General features: G+C 42.1%; 1 protein-coding gene across 3 annotated transcripts in view; it reads left to right on the top strand.

Annotated features, from left to right (window-relative positions):
- TSPAN9 (tetraspanin 9) overlaps window positions 1-18,155 on the top strand; it is a 168,470-nt gene extending 150,315 nt beyond the window's left edge. For all 3 annotated transcript variants that reach the window (XM_053935120.1, XM_053935119.1, XM_053935118.1), the window contains 6 exons: window positions 8,823-9,014; window positions 10,616-10,690; window positions 12,109-12,210; window positions 12,801-12,932; window positions 13,055-13,138; window positions 14,086-18,155. In XM_053935120.1, coding sequence (XP_053791095.1) covers window positions 8,952-9,014; window positions 10,616-10,690; window positions 12,109-12,210; window positions 12,801-12,932; window positions 13,055-13,138; window positions 14,086-14,157 — 528 coding nt within the window. In that variant the 5' untranslated portion in view covers window positions 8,823-8,951 and the 3' untranslated portion in view covers window positions 14,158-18,155. The remainder of the gene's footprint in view (window positions 1-8,822; window positions 9,015-10,615; window positions 10,691-12,108; window positions 12,211-12,800; window positions 12,933-13,054; window positions 13,139-14,085) is intronic.
- Window positions 18,156-22,307: the final 4,152 nt, after the last annotated feature.

Here is a 22,307-nt window from a genome sequence, read left to right as displayed (position 1 = left end):
TAATTGCAGATTTCCATTTTGTAATTAATGTTATTACATAGGGAAAAGCCCTAAACTTACATCCTCTGTCAAGCCACTTCAAAAAGAGGTGCATTAAGAGACAGCATTGTAATTTGCTGCCTGTTTTTAGTTTGAAATATGTAGATAGGGTCATTTGCAGGAATTAAAGAGAGACTGCATTTAATCCCCAAACTTTGCATTTCAGAAAGATATCTTTTCAGTTATGTGTGTTTAGGAATAGGGCTTAATGCTCAGAAGTGCTTTGTTAGGCTGATGAGTTCTCATTCATTATGGTGAATTGCTTAGAGAATTTTTCAGCTCTTATCCCCATGCTTACTAATGAGAAAACGGTTTAATGTGAAGATTATGTATAATGCTTTGTTACTATATTTTAAATGAGCTATTATTGTCAGTCTGTTATCAGGGACAGTGTAACTGCACATTCTAATCTATGCATAAGGTTAGTGTTTCCGTAGGAACCACAAGTCCTTTTTGAGCACTATGAATTATATAGCCTTTAAAAATTATACAGCCTTTATGAATTTTGTGTTAAATATCCTTCCAGTCAGGTCTCCTTTGTGGAGTGACTGCATAATTTCTTCTTCTATACTAGTTATTCTCTGGATTTTATATATGTTGTCTCTGTCTTTTTGAACTCTCTTTTGTCTTTGATGTTTTTCCATACAGCAAATGACTGGTTAGGGCCCTGCCAGTCCTTCTGATTTCAGGAGTTTTGGTATTTGATATATAATGCTTAATTTTTTTTTTCTAATACTAGTTTGGAAGTTCTGCCTCCATTCTCCTTCCTGCCCTCTGAGTTTAACTATCACTTAACCGTGTTGTCCACATTTTAGTCCTTCATACATCATCTCTGAATCCTCTTCAAAAGGTCAGACTTTTTTGCCTACTGCACTTTGGGCATTGTGACTTAGACACAAAAAGATCATAATACTGACATTGGCACAACTAAATCTGACCTTTTACAGCTGCAGACAGAGAAAATTTTGTTGTTTTTTACTTTGTTGCCATTGGGCATGCCACTCAAAATAGCTGTGAAGTTCTGGATGAGCTACTGCAGTCCAAAGTAATGCTTTGTTTGTTTTGACACTTTGCTTTTTTTTGCATCAGTTTTTCCCAAATAATTTTGCAGGAAGTCTGTATTTGGGAATCTCATTCTACAGGTTATGTTCCTTTAAATTAATGCTTTATTTCCTTTCTATTGCTACATTTCTCCACACTTAGATTTAAATACTGACAATATATCATGTAGAAATTTCATTAATGAAATATTTATCCCCAAATTATTAATGGCAATCATTAGAAAATCAGGGCTGTGCTTGTCTTGGACACAAGCTGTGAATTATTGAGTGGGTTTATTCCTTACCTGTTCAGGCAGACACTGAGTACTGGGGGAGGGAAAAAAGGGGTGGGTATGTGTGCATAGTGGAGAATACACCTGGAATATAGCTATTAATTGATATCTGAGAGCTTGTCTCCTAACAGAATAATGGAAGAGGTAGGAAGGGACATGTTGAGATCATATCATCTGCTGTCCCTTGCATGAGCAGAGCCATTTAGAACAGAGACAGTAGAAACTCTCTAGTCTAAGACAGACTGTAGAATATCTACCCAGCTTTGGAATATCTCCACAGATGGAAGCTCCTAGCCTCTCTGGAAACATTACTTCAGTGTTTGGTACCCCTTGCAGGTCTTGCATTGAATTTTATGCCTTAATTTGTGGTCATCTTGTCCTGTCACTGAGCTCTGCTAAGAGGAGAGCAGCTCCTTGTTCTTCAGTGCCTTTTATCAGGTATTTATACAGATCAACAAGAACCCCCTGAGCCTCCTCTTCTTGAGGACAAACAGTCACAGCCCTTCCCTTCCCTTCCCTTCCCTTCCCTTCCCTTCCCTTCCCTTCCCTTCCCTTCCCTTCCCTTCCCTTCCCTTCCCGGTGTTCACCAATTTCTGTCTTGTACTGGGGAGCCCAGAACTGGACATGACATTCCAGTTGTGCTGGATTCACTGGTGCTGAGTAGGGGGAAAGGACAGCACTCAAAACTGCCAGACACATTCTTTCTAGTACAGCCCTGGGTGATGTAGGCCTTCTTTGCTTTGAGGTTGCATTGCTGCCTTCTGATCAGCTTGTTGTCCCCCAGGACTCCAGGCTCTCCACTGGAGAGCTGCTTCCCAGCCTCTCAGCCCTCGGTATGTTCTGGTGCACAAGGTCATTCCTCCCCAGGTGCAGGACTCTGCATTCCACCTTGTTGAACTTCCTCAGATGTCCTCTCTGCCTGATTCTTCATCCAGTCCAGGTCTTTATGAGGGGCAGCTCTGCCATCTGCTGTGTCAGCTACTTGAGTTTATCTAAAAACTTGCTGAGGGAACACTGTCCCATCATCCAGGTCATTAATGAAGAGGTTAAACAGCATTGGCCCAATAGGCGGGGTCTGTAACCCTTGGGTGCATCTCAGCATGTCTATGTTCATCATCCTTTTGTACCCCTTCAACCGTCTTGAAGTCTTCCCCCACTTCAAACATATCAGGGCTTGTTCTGCAGTCTGATAAAGCGGGGGACAACAAAACAGCCTTTTACTGTTGTTTATATTTACATTTGAATTACTTATTCCATTAGCTCTTAGTAAAGAATGTTCTGTCCATTTTAGAACTGTGTTCAGCAAATCACAGAGCGGCAGCATTTGTTAAATATAAACAAAATGGCAACTCCCTGCCATAAAATGTACCAGCATTGGAGACACGCACACAAGTGTGCTGATTCCCCAGCATGGCAAGAGAGCTCTCCCCATAGGGTTTCCACAGGAAAGAGATTTCATGTGTTCATTAGAAATGACATGGTTTTGTATTTTTCACAAATTAGGAAGAACATGGTAGCTGAGGAAATTATAAAATCATAGAAATGTTGCTTGACAGGAATCTCTTCAAGTCATACCAAGTGGTGCTGCTGCTAGTGCTAACTCAGGTCAACCATGACTGCCTGTAGCAAAGCGTTGAAAACCTCTGTGACTGGAGATTTTGACACCTTTTTGGTAACTTCTTCCAGTGCTGTACTAATTTCTCAGTGAAGGTTTTTCCTAAAGTGTAACCTGAAGTACCTGAGCTGCCCTTCAACTAAATAAAGAGAAGTTTTAGCTGTCCTTGACAAACCAAGCAAACCCAGGTCTTAAAACTTCCTTTTACAGAACACTTCCTTTATTGAGGACTCCAGAGTGATCAGGGAAGAACATCCAGGCCAAAGCTTAAGGCTTCTGGGTGCATATTTACACATTTCAAAACCACAGACTGATAAAAGTGTCAGAATTTAATGCTCCTCAGGATAGCTCTCCCTCTGCTTGCCCCACAGAAGATCACAGTCTCTGATCCCTCACTTGAGTTTGTCAGGACTGTCCCAGGAGTGTTGCTTGGGGGAATGACTCTAGGAAGATAATAAAGGCTTTCTCTGGCACATGGATTAAGGAAACTCAGCATTTGCACAAATTCTAGTTCTGAACCTTCTATTACACACAGGCTGTCAGTACAGCTGTGACAGAACTAGACTCAAAGAAGACATCAAAATTATTCCCTTCTCTTCCATCAATGCTCAGTTCATAGGAATGTTGTAGAGGAGTTGAAATCTGCAACATTGCTATGGCAGTAGCACTAAATAGGTTTTATTTGAGTATGTTCACTTATTTCCATACTCTAATTTTCTAGTGCATGGCTGAAGAACTTCTCATGTTTTGGAGTCCTTGCAGTACTTTAGATCGTATTTAGAAGATGATCTTGCTTTGCAAGAGACCTCTGAGATTGTCAGCTGTTAAATCCCAGTTTTGATTAATCCTGTGGATTATCTAGACAGTGCAGGAAAATTTATCTAATCTTACCTGAAAATCTCCTTTAAGCACCAGCCCTTTCCAGAGATGGTTGAACCACCCAAATCCAGAGTTGGCAATTGGCATCCAAAAACTTAATTTGCAGAAAGCCTATATCTGTTCTGGAGTGTGTTTTGAAGTGGTGGAAACCATGTAGTTCTCATCCCTGCCTTCTTCCAGAACAGTTATTCTGATCTGTAATACATTAAGATAACATAAATGAAGGAGAGGGGAAAATACTCAAAACCCACCCACCAAAACACACAAAAACCCCCAAACCCCAGGATCAGAATGAGAAGATTTTGCTGCTTCATAAGGGCCATTGTCTTCCTTATCTCATCTGCACACTGATTGGTCTGAGACTCAGAGAAATAATGGAAAATCTCTCTGTCTTGAAAAGAAGACCTGATATAGGTCACCTTTATTTTGTGGAATTTACCAAACAGAAGGATAATATTACCAGCAGCTTTTCCAAAGTGTTGCAGACCCCAACAAAGGGGAGGGTTTTAAGAGCCATGTGGACACTGAAAAACTTTTCTGTGCTAGGCTATGGTGGTGCATTCTGCTTGTCCTCATGGCTTCTTCATGCTTGTCTTTTTGGTGCAGGCGATCTTCCTGTTGACTTTTTGTTTCAACAGAAGTCTGTCAAAATCTAATTCAGAGTGTCTTTTTGTCACTGCAGTTGTCCTGAAATCAGTTCCCAGCTCTGACACTTTTTTTTTGCAGTCATGCTGTCAGTATTTCCTTGTAACAAACCTCCTGTGCTTTTTGCCATTTTATGGGGCCATATATAAGCTGTAGCGTGTATTTTCATTGTATCATTTTTGCTTCAGGCAAGTTCTCCTGTTTTAGCACAGCACAGAGGAAGGTGGGGAGCTTTCTGTTCACTGTAACTCGGCCACAGATGGCCATGGGCATGTTATTCAAGGTGGAGTACAAACTGAGACCCTTACTTCTTTTTGTCCCTCATGGTTGTCTCTCATTATTTGGTTTCTAAATGTCTTTTTTCTTTTCCAAGTGTGTTAAGAGCTCTCGTGGTGTTTAAGCAGCACTAGAAGGTCTGATGTCAAGAGGAAACTCCTTGTCTCACACATACCTGTTTGTGCAGCTTTTCCATCACACATCCTTTGCATGGGATGGAATAACTACAAAAGTCAACAAGAATATGGCCTCATCCCTTTTCCTCTTGGTAGTGCCTTCCTTATCAGTTTCCTTTTTCTGATGCTGTTCGGTGATTTCAAGGGCAAGTCTATCAATATTATTCAATTAATAAACATTACCAGAATGGCATATCCTACCCCTTCTTTACCCCACCTTGTTCCCACTTGGCAGTTTTGCTGGATTCTGCACACATTATCTTACTCTGAGAAGCAAAAAATGTCATTATTTGTGTACATGCTAAGAAACCACAAATGCTATTACCAGTATCAAAAATTATCTAGCCCTTACTGACAGTTGTGGGTACAATGCTTGATTCTTGTAATCACCTGTGGCGTAATTGATCAATTTACTTCTCAGTTGTGTGAAGCAAAATGTACTGCAAATGTTTGCTAATATTCCCCTTGTTCCTATTATTGGAAAGTACTGAGATACAGGCTGTTGGGTTTTCTGACTGATCTCTAGAGTTGTGAACATTTCATTCACATCCTGTCTAATAATTCCTCCCAGGCTAGATAATCCTGTGCACAATCTCCTTCTGTACAATATGTCAGTCTTGGCATACATCTGACCATCTGTGTTGTCCTTTCCTGGGTCTTGTAAACTCTTCCTGTATCTTTTTTATGGTTAAAGCAGCTAAACCTGGATATGGTGCTCTGTTGTGAAAGTTTGTATTGTTGTATTAGTTCACGTAATGCTCAAAAATGAGGAATAAAATAAATGAGCTCCTACCCCGTTCTGACAAGTGATAGCACTTGTCAGGGAAAAGCATGTTTTGAGGTTTATTTCTCTCCAAGTTTATCTGGAGCTCTAATTTCCCTCAAAGCATTTGAGACTCTTAATGTTTCCTAGAATGCTTTACGTTTTCTGGACACAGTGATGAAGACAGATAGACACTGAAGTATTGAAGAGAATTCAAGGTGTGGGAGAACCTGTGAGGAACGTTGGTGTTCCTTTTGCTTTTAAGCTCAAAATATGTGTACCATAGCTTGGATAAATTGCCCTATAAGTAAAAGTGACTGACTTTATGATAGTGTTCTGCAGTGACATAAACAGCAGGGGAAGGAGAGATTTGATGGTTGCCTAGAGGATGATGTTTTCTAATAATGAGAGGGAAACGAGCCAACATTTTTTGAGAAGAAAAATCCAATGAAATTTATTACTCTGTTGAACCATTTCTCTGGGGAAGGAATGTCAGTGCCATCACTCTCACCCAATTAAATACCAAGCAGCATATATTATTTAATTATATGGTGAAAAAGGAATTAATAAGATGACTTGATATATTCTTGTTGCTTTCACACTCCAGGATTCAGTTGTTCCTAACAGAAAGAGGTGGGTCCTGTGAGAATAAATAGTTGTCAGAGCATTTTTGTAGTGTTCCTGTTGTATAAAAAATGAGACTGGTATAGAATAAAGTGTCAGCGAAAGGTATTTTATTGCTAGAATCCTAGCCAGCTTTGGTTGGTATGGTTGTATGCAATTAAGTCCCATGTCAGTGGAATTATTTGGGATTTTTTAAAGAAGCACGAGTGAAAAAAGCATTTGTCATGGGACATAAAGTTTAAAGCATAAATTTTAGCTTCATAGTACTGCTATGCAGTAGAATGGCAGAGAGGAAAACAGAGAAGAAAGCACAAAAATCGAGGAGCTGTGACGAGAAGAAATATGAAATTTGGCTTAAACTTTTAGTGCTATTTGGTATGGGATGCCACCTTGTGGAAGTTTTTAGGTTGTCACGTCTTTTATCAAATCTCTTTCTGACTTTTTACTCTTCAGGCACTAGAGAACCCCAATCGCATAGATCAGCCTTTAACAGCCACTCCATCACCTGATGTTTTATGTAATCTGAACTTTCAGTGTTACTCTACTTTCCCTCATTTAAGCAATTAGGTGCTTCTAACTTTTTCTAAATAAACATAAACATGAACCTTCTGGAGTAATCTCCTACCCACCTTTCTCTTCTAGACCAAATCTCTTTCAAGGATTGTGCTGCAGCATTTTTTCAAATGGTAAAGAGATGCTGGCTAGGGCTTCTTTCTTCTGTCTCTTTTGCTATGATCTCATAATTGATGTTGGATTCTGAGGTGTCATTCTTTATGGGCTGAGCTTTGTACTTGTCCTTCCTCTGTAAGCCTTTTCCCCTAATCTTGCTCTTAACCACCACCTTGTTTATCTGCAATGATCTATTGCTTTTGGCCTAATGATTCCAGAATTCATTGCACTCTTTCAAAACACTTGAGCTAAGACAGTGATTTCTGAACTTAATAGACTATGAAAGTCCAAGGAACACATTTGTGAATGACCTTTAAAGTGTGAATTCAGGATCTGATGGAAAGTTACACTGAACAATTAATTTTGTCTTTGGTAGAAATTTCTTTGGAAACATTTACGGTCTCATCCATGGGGTGTCATGAAGTCATTGATTAAAGTGCCATCAGCTAATGGCAATGGCAGCCCTGGCAGCTTAGAAATGCCATTTAATACCTTAAATGAATGTTGTGTGGTGAGAGCTGTTCCTGACCTCCTGAACCATTAAGCTCACAGCCCCTGCCTGCAGTTCTCATCTAACGGTAGAAAAAGCTGAACCACAGGGTGGATTCCTGAGTGAGCTTGAGGCACCAAAACTGCAGCCATTCAAGGACAGAGTAGATGAAATTTAAAGCAGGAGCAATAGGGTGGCTGATTCCATGAGCTGCAGACAATTTAAACCTGTGGCCATGTCCACTGGGTCATGCAGCAGAATATGACCAGGAGGCTTCTGTTTTGCATCCGCCCACAGCTCTTTACTACTCCAAGTTCACACTGACCTTGCTGACATACCATGAGAGGCAATGAGAAATCAATGCAAGCTTATTAAGTGGAGAGGACGAATTTGAGGGAAGAGATGAAAGTCCTCTCCTGCCACATGCATGTGTATATTTTGTACCAGTCTTTCCATAGGGATAGCAGGTGTTTGACTTTTTCCCACTACACACACTCCTGTTGCAGCTGTATCCAGCTCTGTTATAGCACACACATTTATCCATACCTGGTGATGCAAAGCTCCCCAACCACTCGGTGGTGTTACTGTGTGTTGAGTTTTGGAAGAGGTGCTTCCCAGTCTCCTTACAAGAATCCTGAATGTTTCCTCTGTGTTACCCAATGTATGTGTTACTCTGCTTCCCTTGGGAATGCCTGTGAGCATCTTGCATAAGGCTTGAGCTTGCTTTAGATAATGTACTTAGAAATCTGATTTTGGTGACATTTTCTGATCCCTGGCTATGAACACTAAAGCTATGAGAACTCGTTCTAAAACCCAACCTTGCTACTGTGGCTGGCATTGTATGACAAATATTACTGAAATCATTCTCCTGATTGTAAATGTCTTCAGGACTTCCTTGCCTTCCGTAGGATGAGGCAATATGGACCTGAATACTCTGAGACATTGCAGATGATTGCACAAATAAGTCCAATAGAGCATTCTTTCAAATAATATTTTTTTTATTTTCATAGAGAAAAATTGCATTGGGTTGCTGTTGCGACATCAGTGGGGAGCCATGATGTGCTAAGTCTCTCAGAAGAGAATTCTGCCATCCAGTGGCTTTTAAATAGAATTATAAGTACAGGTGACATGACCAAGTCTAAGTAAGAATATTTCATTTCACTTTGTTTCAGCATCAAGCCACTGAGAGCATTATTTCAGAACACTTACCTGAGAAGTTGCTTGGGAAATTTTTTCTTTTCAGAGTTTCAGGGGAAGGAGACAGTGACATTTCTGTTAACAGTGAAACCTTTCTTTTGTTTGTCTCTTTGCAGTTATGTGGCTGTGGTCTGCTGGGTGTGGGCATCTGGCTGTCAGTGTCACAAGGGAACTTCGCCACATTTTCTCCCAGCTTTCCATCACTTTCAGCTGCCAACCTAGTCATTGCCATTGGCACAGTGATCATGGTGACCGGCTTCCTGGGCTGCCTAGGTGCTATCAAGGAAAACAAGTGCCTCCTGTTGAGCGTAAGACATCAATATTCCTTTTCACTAAGAACAGTGGCTGTTACCTTGTTACTATTTTATTTGAATGACCTGTGCAAAATAGTCTTGTGGCCCACTGTGACATTGCCCTTGGCTTTCAGTCTTCTGTAGGCTTGCAGTATGACATCCCACAGCTTTGGTCACAGTGATATCAATGGTGTATTAGCAAATGTGTCCTTGTTACTATGTGCCCTAATGTGTTAGGTAGCAAAGCATATTGGTATCAGTTACTCCTGAATGGTTAAGCATGAACTGTAGTATCAACCTGGATAGCCCTTCTGGAAATGTCTTTTGGAAGGATTGACTGAAAAAATTTTAGGCACAGAGCTGCTCAAAGCCTCTCATGGCTATTTTCTACATTGTCCTTATTTAAGGCCTTTGTCAGAGGATGGTGGAAACCATCTGAGCCAAAGTTAAGAAGTCAAAGTTTCTGCCAAACCTTCTTAATAAAAAATAAATAGTCTGACCCTTGAAATTCTCTGACCAGCACTGAAGCACAGAGGTTGGGAACCCATCTGAGAAAACACAATGTGGATCTTCTTGCATAAACACAGGAGGTTTCATCATTAGCTTCCATGATTAATGAAGGGAGGTTATAGAGGGGAATATATAATACCTCCCCCCCCAGTATAAATATCCCCCTCCAAAAAAAATGCTGGGGAGAGGAGAACCCCCCTAAAAGGAGAGAGGTATTGTAGCAGAAGGTGGGAGGAGGGCTTTTAAGGTAGACAGGTTCCAATTCAGTCACAGCTTACAAATGCAGATGCTGTGACATTAAGGAGTATATTTTCCTTGTCCAAATCTCTCACTTGTATGACGCTGGGGAATATCTGGGCAGAATTAAACCACCTCAGAGAATTAAACTGGAGGCAAAATGTGCACCTACTTTTTTGCTATCTGATTGCTTGGTTTTGTGTATTGTACAGTTAGGAAAACAAAGCGAATAGTATTGAAGTCCATGTGATTCATCCACACTAACTGCCATACTAGCTTAATTTTTGAAAAAGATTTTATATTCTTGTGAGGTTCTGCAAAAGTCATTTTATACTATCATGACTGTCGTGCATTTCCAATTGAAGAACTAGCTGTGCTCTATACTGCTTCTTCCCCAGTGTCTGGGGATCAGGTGCCATGCCTGTCTGGAGTCCGCTAGGGCATAAAGGCATGAAAATAAATGCCTACTGGGCCTGAAATTAGTGAGAAACAACTAGAACTCACACTTGGGATGCCTCTGCAGAGAGAGAGAGAGATTTCAGATACAGAGCTGGGAATAGAAGTGCTGAGTAATATGATGACTATTCCACAGTCACATGTGGTTCAAGCCCATCTGCTAGGGAATCATTTCTGAGGCATGTCACATTCATCTTTGCGCTGAGGGATTTAGCATCTGTCCTGTAGTCTGTGTGAAGGAAAGAGACTCACAGGACTGTGTGCTGTGACAGCAGCCAAAAGGAGCAAGACAAAAGCATGGCTGAAACCTGCATACTGGTAGTAAGCCTATCGTCTTCATAGTTTCTAGCAGCTCCAGGTTTACTCTCTAGTTGGCAAGTGTGTATACACTGTCTCTTTTTGCTTTGTTCTAGTTTTTCGTCGTTTTGCTGATAATTCTCCTGGCAGAGCTGATATTAGTCATTTTATTCTTTGTTTATATGGATAAGGTAAGCAAATATGCCATATAGATTAATTATCTTTAGTAGCATGTAAACCAGGTTTAGCTTTTTCTTTGATAAAGGTGTGTGGCTTCTCCTGGACCTTCACTTAGGTGAAAGTTTAACCTTGAGATTTTGGCTGTCTATTGTAAGCTGCTTCTGAAGGGGCAGGAGGAAGTGATGAGGAGAACAAGCAGGAGACAAATCCCTGAAATAAAACCATGGTCCAGAGCTTCTCTTTTTGTCTTGTCCTGAAATCTTAGATAGCCTTCAACGTGTTTAATGTCTGCAAGAAGCCAATCATCTTGTAGTCGTGGGTTGTGGAAGGTCCTGCTTAAAACCGTATAGCTTCTTGGAACAGGACTGGAGGAGAGAGGCATGAGATATTCACAGGTTATTCCAAATGCCACCAGTTGTTTCACTTGACTGGGCAGTCCCAGAGTGTTTGGCGTGAGTGCAGAATGGATCAAGAGATAGTTTCTCATAAAGCCCATCTGTAAGAATCTGCTATCTCATAACGACTAAGTGAAGTAGGCACAACTGGTTGGCCCATCAGATACATAACACTGCAGAAGTGACTGGGGAACTGGAGAACTTTGCTAAACACAGGGCAGAACCTTACAGTATGAATATGTCCAGACTTATTCTAAAACAGCTCCTCCCAGACCTTTATCTCTTCTCAGGTTGTCATTATGATGCCTGCTACTTTCAGGGAACTGAGGTGAACTGCTGATTTTGACTGGGTTATAAAAGAGGGTTGAAACAGATCTTAAGAAATCATTGACCTTTACGCCACGACCATAATCCTTTCTCTTCTACCAGCTCACTACTGTCAGAGGCAAGGTACATTCCTACCTGCATCCAGTACTCTGGGCTCAGACTGAAATTAATACAAGAAATGGGACAAAATGGGAGAAAAACAATAATGTCTTTTTTCAACTGATTTTGTACTGGCTATTCACTATGGCCTGCCTGAACCCATGCAAGGATAACTCTGCTAAGGTTGGGAAGCTGGGACTCTGGTTTTGTGATATTAGCAAATTAAAGCAGGCCACAGGTTAAGGCAGGAGAGGCTGCTGTGGGGTATTGCCAACAGCTGCCTCTGGCAGGGTTACAGCAAGCTCAGCAGATAGATGCTGTTCATGTTCAGTTAGTTTGAATCAGATGATGACTGTATGATGGATTTTTAGCAGAGGTCTCCTATCTCAAGAGAATTAACCCACTGTTTTGCAATCTGAGGGAGAGACTAGGCCTTGGCAGCTGCTTACAAGTCCCAGTGATTTGTGAGAGTCCTGAAGCATTTTATCCATATTAGGTTTGTGGTGAGAGAAGGTAAAAGATGGACATTCTATATGTGTGTCTGTACCATTTAGTCCTTTCCTCTGAACAGCAGTGCATTGACTTCCTCTATCTTCTACATGATGCAGGTCAGTGAGAGTGCAAAGAAGGATTTGAAGGAAGGTATGAAGCTATACAATTCAGAAAATAATATTGGACTGAAAAATGCATGGAATATCATTCAAGCAGAGGTAACATATTTTCTCAATAGTAAAAAAGTAATGATTTGGTCATCAAGGCTGCTGCAGTGGCATCTATGCCTAGTCTAAAAAACAGCTAATGCAGGTTTTGATTTCTGATTTTGTTCTCTTGAACATCCAGGGAATACTGTGAAACCCAGGAGTACTGTGAAACTCAGGATCAAAGTGTATTCTGTAAGGTGAAAGATGCTCACCTGTCTGGGATTCTCTGTGGCTATCACAGGGATAAAGATGATCTGTAAGAGCAGAGAGGCAGCAAAACCTGCATAGGTGGCACTGCAGCTCTGGCAGGATTTTGCTTTTAGCAGTTGTGGGCTTATTACCTTGTTTTGGTGTTTGGGCTCATGTCTCTGGGACAAGATTTGGGTCTGGAGCCATTTATTTTCTTTGGTTTTGTTTTCTCTTTGTGTTTTTCAATATTTGCTTTAAGTTATCAGCAACCACAGAATACCTTAAAACTACAAAAGTGTTGTGGTGGCCTTTTTGAAAATGCAGAGTGGTTTAGTGGAAATAAAAGTTTGTGGTGGTGCGTGATTTAGAAATCGTGCTAGTTGATTTATTAATCCTTTACTTCTGCACAGATGAAATGCTGTGGTGTGAATGACTATACGGATTGGTACCCAGTGCTGGGAGAAAACATTGTTCCAGACCGATGTTGTATGGAAAACTCCCAAGACTGTGGACGGAACTCTACTGAATCACTGTGGAAAACGGTAAGGCTCGCTTTGCCCAGATCAAGTCTTAGGTAGGGGTGGGAAGGAACAAAATAGAAATGAAAGTACATGAAAGAAAATGTGACTTTGGGGTTTCAATTTTTCATCTTTCATCATTTCAGGGATGTTATGAGAAAGTTATGAGCTGGTTTGATGACAATAAGCATGTCCTCGGTTCGATTGGGATGTGTGTCCTCATAATGCAGGTAATACTGGTCTGATGTTTTTCAACATGGCTTTGATTTGCTGTCAACATTCTTGAGTCTGCTGTGTGAAAAGTAATGCTCAACTGCTTTGAGTTGGAATATTATTTCAAAAATGTCAGATTTGTTTTATGAGTTCATTTAAGGCCACATGCTCAGAAAGGAAGCAGATCAGTAATTGGTCCTGCAAAGAAGACATACTGCACTGCTATTTGCTTGCCCATGTTTTGACTTCAGGGTACCTCTTTGGAGTTCCCATATCTGTTACACTGTCCTTTCAGGAACTGGTTGAGTTTTCATTTTGAAAGCAAGTTCTAGAAATTACCAAAATTAGTCAAATCATGGCCACTGAATTGAGGAGGTCAATGTGTTTTAAAAAAGTAAGTTCAGAAGTATCATAATAATATGTTAAGGTTTTGGGGTTCTTGCTCTGGGGAAGTGGTCATGGCACCAGGCTTGCCAGAGTTCAAGCATTTGTACAATGCTCTCAGGCACACAGTGTGATTTTTGTTATCCTGTGCAGGGCCAGGAGTTGGACTCAATGATCCTTGTGGGTCCCTTCAGAATATTCTGATTCTATCACTGACATACTTTTGGGGGAGAATATCAGAATCTGATCTTTTCAGTCACAGTTACCTGACTAAACAAGCACAAGTTGTTGGGTCAAAGGGAAGAGTAACTTGTATGTACTGATTCCAAAAAATTGTTGCATGTATAACAAAGAACCCTGAGAGCTTTTTGCCTCCATCTGTGCTCTGACAGATACAACCCCAGACACCACTATGTGCCTGAACAACGTACAGTCAGATTTACTGCTCAGTGTTGAAGCTTGAGACATATGGCTAGTGTAGAATGACTGTTCAAGCTACAGCTGGGCCATGAACACAGGTCAGCAGTGCAGTTTTGGCAGCCTTCCTGTACTAAAGCCCTTATTGTTTGTTTTCCTTCAGATTCTTGGCATGGCCTTCTCTATGACACTATTCCAGCAGATTCACAGGACTGGCAAAAAATATGATGCCTAAAGCCTCAGAAACATTATCACATCAACCCTTCTGTCTCATCATAAAATGAACACAAAGAATGACTGCAAGGAGCATCACGCCTAGCCCTGCTGAGGAAATCCGTCCCATTGACAGATCCACTTCGTTGTTACTTGTCCAGTTATTATCACAACTTATGTGACTCTTTTTTTTTTTTCTTCTGTCTCACATTTGCCATTTATTTGCCAAAGAGGGGGGAAACTCCCCAAACAAATGGATTTTCTACACAAAATCATAAATCTGCTCTAAGAATGTTTCTTAACTTAAGAAAATGTTTTGCTCTACTAATCCATGCTATATGTGCAAAAATTATGTGTGTTTGACTTCAAGGGAGAATTCTTCAAAGTCTTCCATTAGGTTTTCAACCCTTATGTCTGATTTACTGGAAGACTCAGAAAAGCCACTCTTAACTGAGAGTCCTAGGAATTGGAGCTGCTTTGCTTTGCAGCTTCTTGTACCTTACGGTGTATACTTTTTTATTATGATAATGATGATGATTATTATTATTATGGATATAGCTTAGAATTTAGTTGCCTGACTTATAACTTCTTACTGTTTTTGGTTTTACACATCTATTGTACATTAATTTGGGAACCGCTGTGCGATCTCCAGAGGACGTGTTTTGCAAAGTTGACAGTAGGTGCGGGCAAAGACATAACTTTTCTCAAGTCCATGGGGAGGCAGCACCTACCTTTATCAGGGCCTTGATGCCCTTACTGTAACAAAGGTATTTGCTTTAAAATCAGAGACTCTTCCCTCAGATGGAATGCAAAACCTTCCCATTGGACCAGATGATGAGCTTCCTACTTCTTCGAGGCAAAGTTCCAATGCCTTTACTCACCCAAAGCAGTGCCTGGCTGCTTTATGTCATGCTACTTTGAAAGCTAAAAGCACTGACTAAAAAGTTAATGGCAGCACAAAGGAGAGAGATTGCAGTCTGACCTACTGGCAGCACACTTCACTGTGTTGTCTGCTTCAAAAATTTTGCCCAAGGCATGGCAATCTGCTGGATGTGAAGGAAGGGGATGGCAATTTGATGGCACCATTATAATGCCATGGCCTTTGTTGTAGGGATTTCCTCAGGCTAAAGACAGCTGTCTCCCTGAGCTAGAGAAGACAGTTTGATTATGAGTGACCAGATGATGCAGGAAGGGGGCAATTTCCAGAAAGGCACTTGGAGATGATCTGTATTGGCACACTTTCAGTAGAGAATTGTTTTTTGCTGACAGATCGCCAAGTTCATCCACTGGGGTAGTTTACTCAATGCATATTTTTGCCAACATTCCTGTTAGAAAACTTGAACGTGTATTTCTCCACTTTGAATGCTTCTTCAATGCAAGGGTCCCCCACTTACCCGTTGTTACAGGTTTTTGCTGTTTTGTGAAGGAAGAAGGAAAGGCTCAGACCATGGAGGATGCTCTGATTAAACTTCAATCAGGGCTTGACTCAGCCCTAAAAGAAACACTGCTTTTTGCATGGAGAGCTGTCAGAAGTGACCTTCAAAGGTTACCTCATCCAATGTCACTCTCAAAGAGGTATTGAGACATAGGTGAGATGGGGTTCACTATGACATTATTGGGCTGAGTTTCAGAAACTGTTGAGGATGAAGATTTTGTGCCTTTCAGAGCCATGCCATCTCAAACTACTCCTCTGGTAAACAAGATTCTATTACTGTCCAGTCTGAATATTCATACTTCAAGCTCTACAAAGATATAATTTTCATTGTATCATTCAGCCTATCTTTTTCCTTGTGGGCTGAAATAGCTGTTGAGCCACTTTATATCTGGGAGGTTTTAGTCCCCTCTTTATCTTCCTAATAAGTCCTGTGTGCATCTGTACATCTGGCAGCAACAGTGTTTTGTGTGGCCTACGTGTCACTTTTTTGAGTTCCTATGAAATCAGTGTGACAGGAAGGAGTGTGAATGTGTGGGAGATAGAGATGAATTTAGGGGTTGCAGTGAAGAAGGTTACTATTCTTAGAGCACAGCCCTTGCCCATATGAGCACAATGCCCAAATTTCACAGGGCTCTGGTTTCCCTCTGAAGCAGACAAGGCCATATGGGTTCAGCTATTTCACTTGGATAGCCTTTGAAGGAGTCAGGGAAGAAGCAGAGGGAAAGCACAGAAACTGAATCCAGTTTTACTTCCATTTCTAACAAAAATTGGGACCAGGAGCATCTGAGCCTCACTGGAGATGGCTGTTCCATGTTGAAGAAGGGGCTCTGATGCCCAGTGTATCTGCTGCTACATGTAAGACTGTATCCAAAGTTGCTAAGATGTGTTCCCATTTTTGCAAGAAAAGACAGGATGGTTTTCGTCTGATGGCTCCACTGCATTCTCTCTTTGGGCAGAGGTGCTTAGCTTTCTCTAGATTTTCTGGTGCTCAAAAAGAGCCAGGTGCAGGGCTGAGTAGGAGCATCATCTCTGTCCTTTTGGGTCGCACAGTGGTACCTGCCGCATCTTACATTTTAATCTGCAGTCAGTTTTTGTACAAAAATGGTAAAATATATTAGTGAAAATAATAAGGAAATAAAATATGTTTATGAGTAACTCAGAGATGAAATGTGTAGTTGCAAACTCAGCTACTTTGCCTTCCATCCAAACTTATTTTTCTAGAATGCTTCATTCCATTTCATGATCTAGAAGCATAGATCCTGAAATCTTTTTTTAATGACTACTTTAGGTATTTTAAGCACAGTATTAAGTGAGATAGTTACATGAGCTTCATGTATTCATCTCTATGAAGCCACCTACAGGAGAGGAGTCAAAAGCAGGACTGATTTGTGTCTCTAGCTGACTCTCTGATGTGGGAGGTGATGACAGACATCCTCAAAGAAGCAGAAGGGTAATACCACTTTCCAGGCAGTAAAAAACAGCTTTGGAAAGTGTGAGGTTGCAGCAGTCAGTTTGTCAGAGAAGGCACTAATTGTCCTGTAAACTGGTCAAAGGGAGCTTTGACTCATGTATGTATGCACTTTTTTTTGCTTATGCTGGTGGGTGGCTGCCTGTGTGTTTTCCCCAAATGTCACTCTGATTATTTAACTATAAGTTTTTAGCATGTTTTTAAATAAAAACTGATACTGAGTAAAAGTATCTTTAATATACACAAATACTGATTTGTATAAATGCATACCTCCCTGTATCTCTAATTCATGAAAGCACAGGTCAAGTCTGTGAAAGTGCTGTTTTTCTGAGTGTTCCTTCAGACTGTAGCACACATGCTGTCTTACTGTCCTTCATGCTCGGGAGCTGCCATAGAACTTAGGCAGAGACAAAACAGGAGAACTGCCCAAAGAAGCTCTGTTTGAAAACTGATGAAGTGTGAATTAGCAGTGAATTCTGCTCACTCCTGGTCATACCAAGGCTGTTTGTTACAGGAAGCCCAGGTGGAAGGCACTCAAAAAAAGTGCCCATAGCTAAGTAGCCTGTGAAATGCTAAAAGACAATGACATAAATGTCTCTGAGATGACAGAAGATGCCTTGGATATGTCATGCTTTGAGTTCCTGGACTATGACTACGTTAAGCCAACTCTCCTATCCTGTATCCATGCACTCCATTTCTATGCATGAAATACAAACTCACACACAGGGAGGGTGCAAGCACAGAAGGCAGCCAGACTGATCCTCGTGGTCTTTCCTGGATGACATGTCGGTCAGACATAGAAAAGGCAAGGAGGAAAAGGATGTTTTCCCAGCAGATGGTTCTTGGGAGCAGCATGGAATAGGCCACACATAATTCTGATGTAACTTCTTTCCATAAGCTGAGCAGCTTCATCCTGTAGCTGGCATGGGGAAACCTGGAGATGTTTGCCTCTGGGCTAGCCATCTGTTGTGCAGTAGAGAGTAGATGCTAAGAAACAACATGCCATTCCCACCGGGTGATGTTTGCACCAGTGTTTCTTCTATGCAATACTTACTTTCGCCTTTATATAAAAGATTTTTACTAGGATGATATAAAAATAAAGGATTTTTTAAAAGGTGCCTCTTTCAGCTCATTTGTCTCCTAACTCCACCACCAAAACTGAAAAGAGACCAAACAAACAAACAAAAAAAAAATTCCAAAAGGTGACTCACAGAGATCTCTTCCAGCTCCACTGCACCTGAAATCGAGAGCTCTTGAAGTGTTTCATTTGTGAAAAGATTCATCTCCCCTGCCTCCACACCACCTTCCCCAGTCCTCTCTCATCCTTCAAAACAGTATTAAAACAGAAAAAGGTGTGAAAAATCCCCAAATAATGGAAAAATTATTTTAGGAGCCTGATACAGGAAAGAGATTGCAAGGGTCACAGAGAACACAGAATAGCTGAAGTGAGGACAAAATAGTAGAGAGCTTGAAAGACATTCAGAGGACACTGAGAAGTCTTAGACAAAATGTGAACACTGATTAACACTCAGATAGAGAATGATTACAGAATAGCCCTCCAAATGCCAGGAAAGTAGAAGATTGGCTGAAAAATCCTCAGATGAAACAGGAGCCAAGCAGAAGTGAACAAAGCAATGGAGAGTCTGAAAGAGATTTTGAGTGCATACACTAGCCTCAGGGAAGGGAAGAAAGTCTGTAAGTGCTCAAGAAAACAAAATGCAGCAGTGTCAGAGGCCAAGAAAGAAAGAGATAAGGCAAAGAACCACCTCAGAGAATACAGAAGAGGCTCAGTAATAACAAGAAAGTATCAAAGCTATTAAAGGAGCTCCAGACTACTCACTAGTACCAAGGGTGGCCTGAAAAGAAGATTAAAAAAAAAAAAAAAAAAAAAAAAGCAGGGGGGAGAAAGATTGATAGAGCCCCAAAGAGTAGCATCAAAGAAGGGAAAATCAGCCAAAAATCTGTAAAAACTCAGAGAACACAAAGTAGCCACAAAGAGGCAAAGAAACTAGTAGAAAGCTTGAAAGAACTATGATGAACACACAAGAGACTTTAACAATAACAAGAAAGTATCAGATTTTCTGAAAGTGCCCTAGGAGTGTATGCCTGCAGCTGGTAAGAGAGGATAGAGGCTAAAAGAGCAACAGAAAATATCCTTGGAGAAGAGAAGGAATAAGCATGAAGGCTGAAAAAGTCCCAGGAGAAAGAAGAGAAGCCACTGAGATGCCATGAACTTTGAAGGTAGACTAAAACAGCCCCAGAAAATCCAGTCAAACTTCAGAAAGAGGGGCTGAAGAGTGAGTGGGATATGAAACAAGCAGAAAGACTGAAAGTGCTCCAAAATCCCCTTAGTGAGAAGAAAGAGGAAACTGAAAGACAACCAAAGCAGCGTTGGAGAGGCTAGGGAAGAAGTGGTGAGGCTCGGAGAGTCCCAAATTACAAAGTAGCCTTGCAGATACTGAGAGATTGATTAAAAGAAAGCGGGAAAGAACCTCAGAGAAGAAAGTAGCATAAAGTCTGCAAATGCGAAGGATAACAAAGATTAGCCTCAGAAAGACAGAAAAAGGTAGGCAAGAAAGAGACCCAGAGATCATACAGTAACCTTGGAGAGGTGAGAAAATACAGCAGAAAGACTGAAAGAACCTTGAGAGAGCAGAGAGTAGCTTCAGAGAGACCAAGAAAAAAGCAGATGTTAAAGGAGTCCAAGGAGGGCCCACAGTACCACTGGAGGGCCACAAAAGGAGGAGAGACACTAGAAGAACCCCACTGCATGCAGAGTATCCTTAGGGCAAGCTTTCCCAGTTAGGCTGGAAAGCCCATTGGAAAACATGCTCTCATCCTTGTTCCTCAAAGCAGGGGTCCATTGCCATAAAAGCCTCTGTCTGCAACAGTGGCTGTGCAGTCAGGTCTTAACCCATGGATTGGAGGCTCTCCTGCCCAAGCTTTACTTTTCCACTGACAGGACCAAGGAGAACAGTGCCTGGGCTCCAGTGCCCTGTAGCCACTCTTGGTGTGCCTAAGGTCTCCCTTGACAGTAACACTGGCACACACATGGAGAAGCAGGCCAAAGTCCAGACATGCCTTCATGCTCTTTGCAACAGCCCCAAATCTGACCTCCCTGCAATCAGAAGGTCATGTGAGGTATAAACAAGGTCAATAGGTGGATGCCCCTGTACCCTGTAGAAGGCATGTCCCAGCAGTGTCCCAGCACTGGCTCAGGCATGGTGCAAATGCAGCTTGTTGTGGTGCACCCCTTGGCAGTTCAGAGCATCCTGAGGTAAACAGTGGGGCGGTGAGTACATGGATTACAGCTCAGATGCATGTGTGTGTGCACATTTGAGTTATGGGAATGTGCTGTAGCTGTGTGGAAGCCCAACTGTGCATACACCAGAGAGACTCCAGAGATTTTTTCTCAGTTTGTAGCAGGCTGACCCTCACCCACAGCTAAGCACCACACAGTATCTCACTCACTTCCCCCTGAAAACAATAGCAGTATGGGGAGAGAAAAAGTGAGGAAGCTCACAGGCTGAGATAAATACAGTTTATTAACTGAAGGAAAGAGGAAGGGAAAAAAGAGGGATGCAAAAGCAGACTGATGTCCAGTCAGTCTCTGAGCAACAGCTGCCTTCCCAAAATCTCTCTCTCCTCAATTTCTGTTACTGTGTATGAATATTGTAGGGCATACAGTATCATATGGGTGAGTTTAGGTCAGCTGTCCTGCTTGTGTCCCCTCCAAATTCTCAAATACTCCTGAGGGGAGCTGAGTTGGAGTAAGAGCAAGCTTTGATGCTGTGCAAGCAGTGCTCAGCAATAGCCAGCACACAGGTATGTTACCAGGGCTTGGTTTAGTTACAAATCCCAAATGCACAGTCTGCTACAAAGAAAATTATCCCAGCCAGACCCCAGTACACTCTTAAACATCACTTGAGTGCTGGTGGATGGAGACATCATGAGGATCAAGAGAGATCTGGAATGCAATTTTACCTCTTCTTCTTATGACTGCCTATCCTCCTCCGACTTCCCAGACAGTCTCCCAACCGCACAGTTTGCAGTGTGGCATCATCTCTGATCATCCCAATCTTGCTCACCACATTCCCCAGGCACAGGAGAAACTACAGCTACTTGTTTCTGCTGCCTAATGTAACTGGGCTCAAAAGTACTCTTTGAGTACTCAAAAGTACTCAAATTCTCCTCTCGCTTCAGAGATAGTCCAGCCCGGCTTAGGCAGCAAAGATGGACAAGCTGTTCCCTACATAAACGTTATTCACTAGGAGGTGAGGTGGACAGGGATGCCATATCCAGACATTGAACAAGGTTGCAAGTAATCCCTGCATCCTTTCCTAGGTTGCAATGAACTGAGTGAAAGAAGAGTGCATCAGACTATGGACAAGTCTTTTTTCTCTATGTAAAGAACTAATGTGTATATTCAAATCTCAAGCTGATGGAGTCCATTGCAGACACGTACATAGAAACAAGACACTATGCATACTCCACCTAGGAAGGTGTTAGGGGTTAGGCCTTCCCTTCCCTTCCCTTCCCTTCCCTTCCCTTCCCTTCCCTTCCCTTCCCTTCCCTTCCCTTCCCTTCCCTTCCCTTCCCTTCCCTTCCCTTCCCTTCCCTTCCCTTCCCTTCCCTTCCCTTCCCTTCCCTTCCCTTCCCTTCCCTTCCCTTCCCTTCCCTTCCCTTCCCTTCCCTTCCCTTCCCTTCCCTTCCCTTCCCTTCCCAGAACTTCCCTTCCCTTCCCTTCCCAGAACTTCCCTTCCCGGAACTTCCCTTCCCTTCCCTTCCCGGAACTTCCCTTCCCGGAACTTCCCTTCCCGGAACTTCCCTTCCCTTCCCTTCCCGGAACTTCCCTTCCCGGAACTTCCCTTCCCGGAACTTCCCTTCCCGGAACTTCCCTTCCCTTCCCGGAACTTCCCTTCCCTTCCCTTCCCGGAACTTCCCTTCCCAGAACTTCCCTTCCCTTTCTCTCAGGTAATTTTCTCCCCATTTGTTGCTCTGGAGATGATGAATGGACAATACTTATGAGAGGAAAGATCTTGCTGGATGTCTTGGAATTCCATTGAAATGGTCCTGGGGGAGGAGGGGGGAAGGGGTGCAGTTGGAGAAGAAGGGGTGCTAGTTGCTGGGGAGTGAGCTCTCTGGCTGGGGCGTTTCTCTTGGGAAATGCAGAAATACTGCGAGAGGTCAGGGGGTTTACTGAGACTTGGCTGGGGGTCAGGGGCTGGACTCAGCCACCTTCTGCTCTCAGTAACTGGAGGGGAGAGCG

This window comes from Vidua chalybeata, chromosome 2 (genome assembly GCF_026979565.1).
Source record: "Vidua chalybeata isolate OUT-0048 chromosome 2, bVidCha1 merged haplotype, whole genome shotgun sequence".
Classification (NCBI taxonomy): Eukaryota; Metazoa; Chordata; class Aves; order Passeriformes; family Viduidae; genus Vidua; species Vidua chalybeata.
Note: the sequence above shows the minus strand (reverse complement) of the source record. Positions and strands in the feature narration are given on the sequence as shown.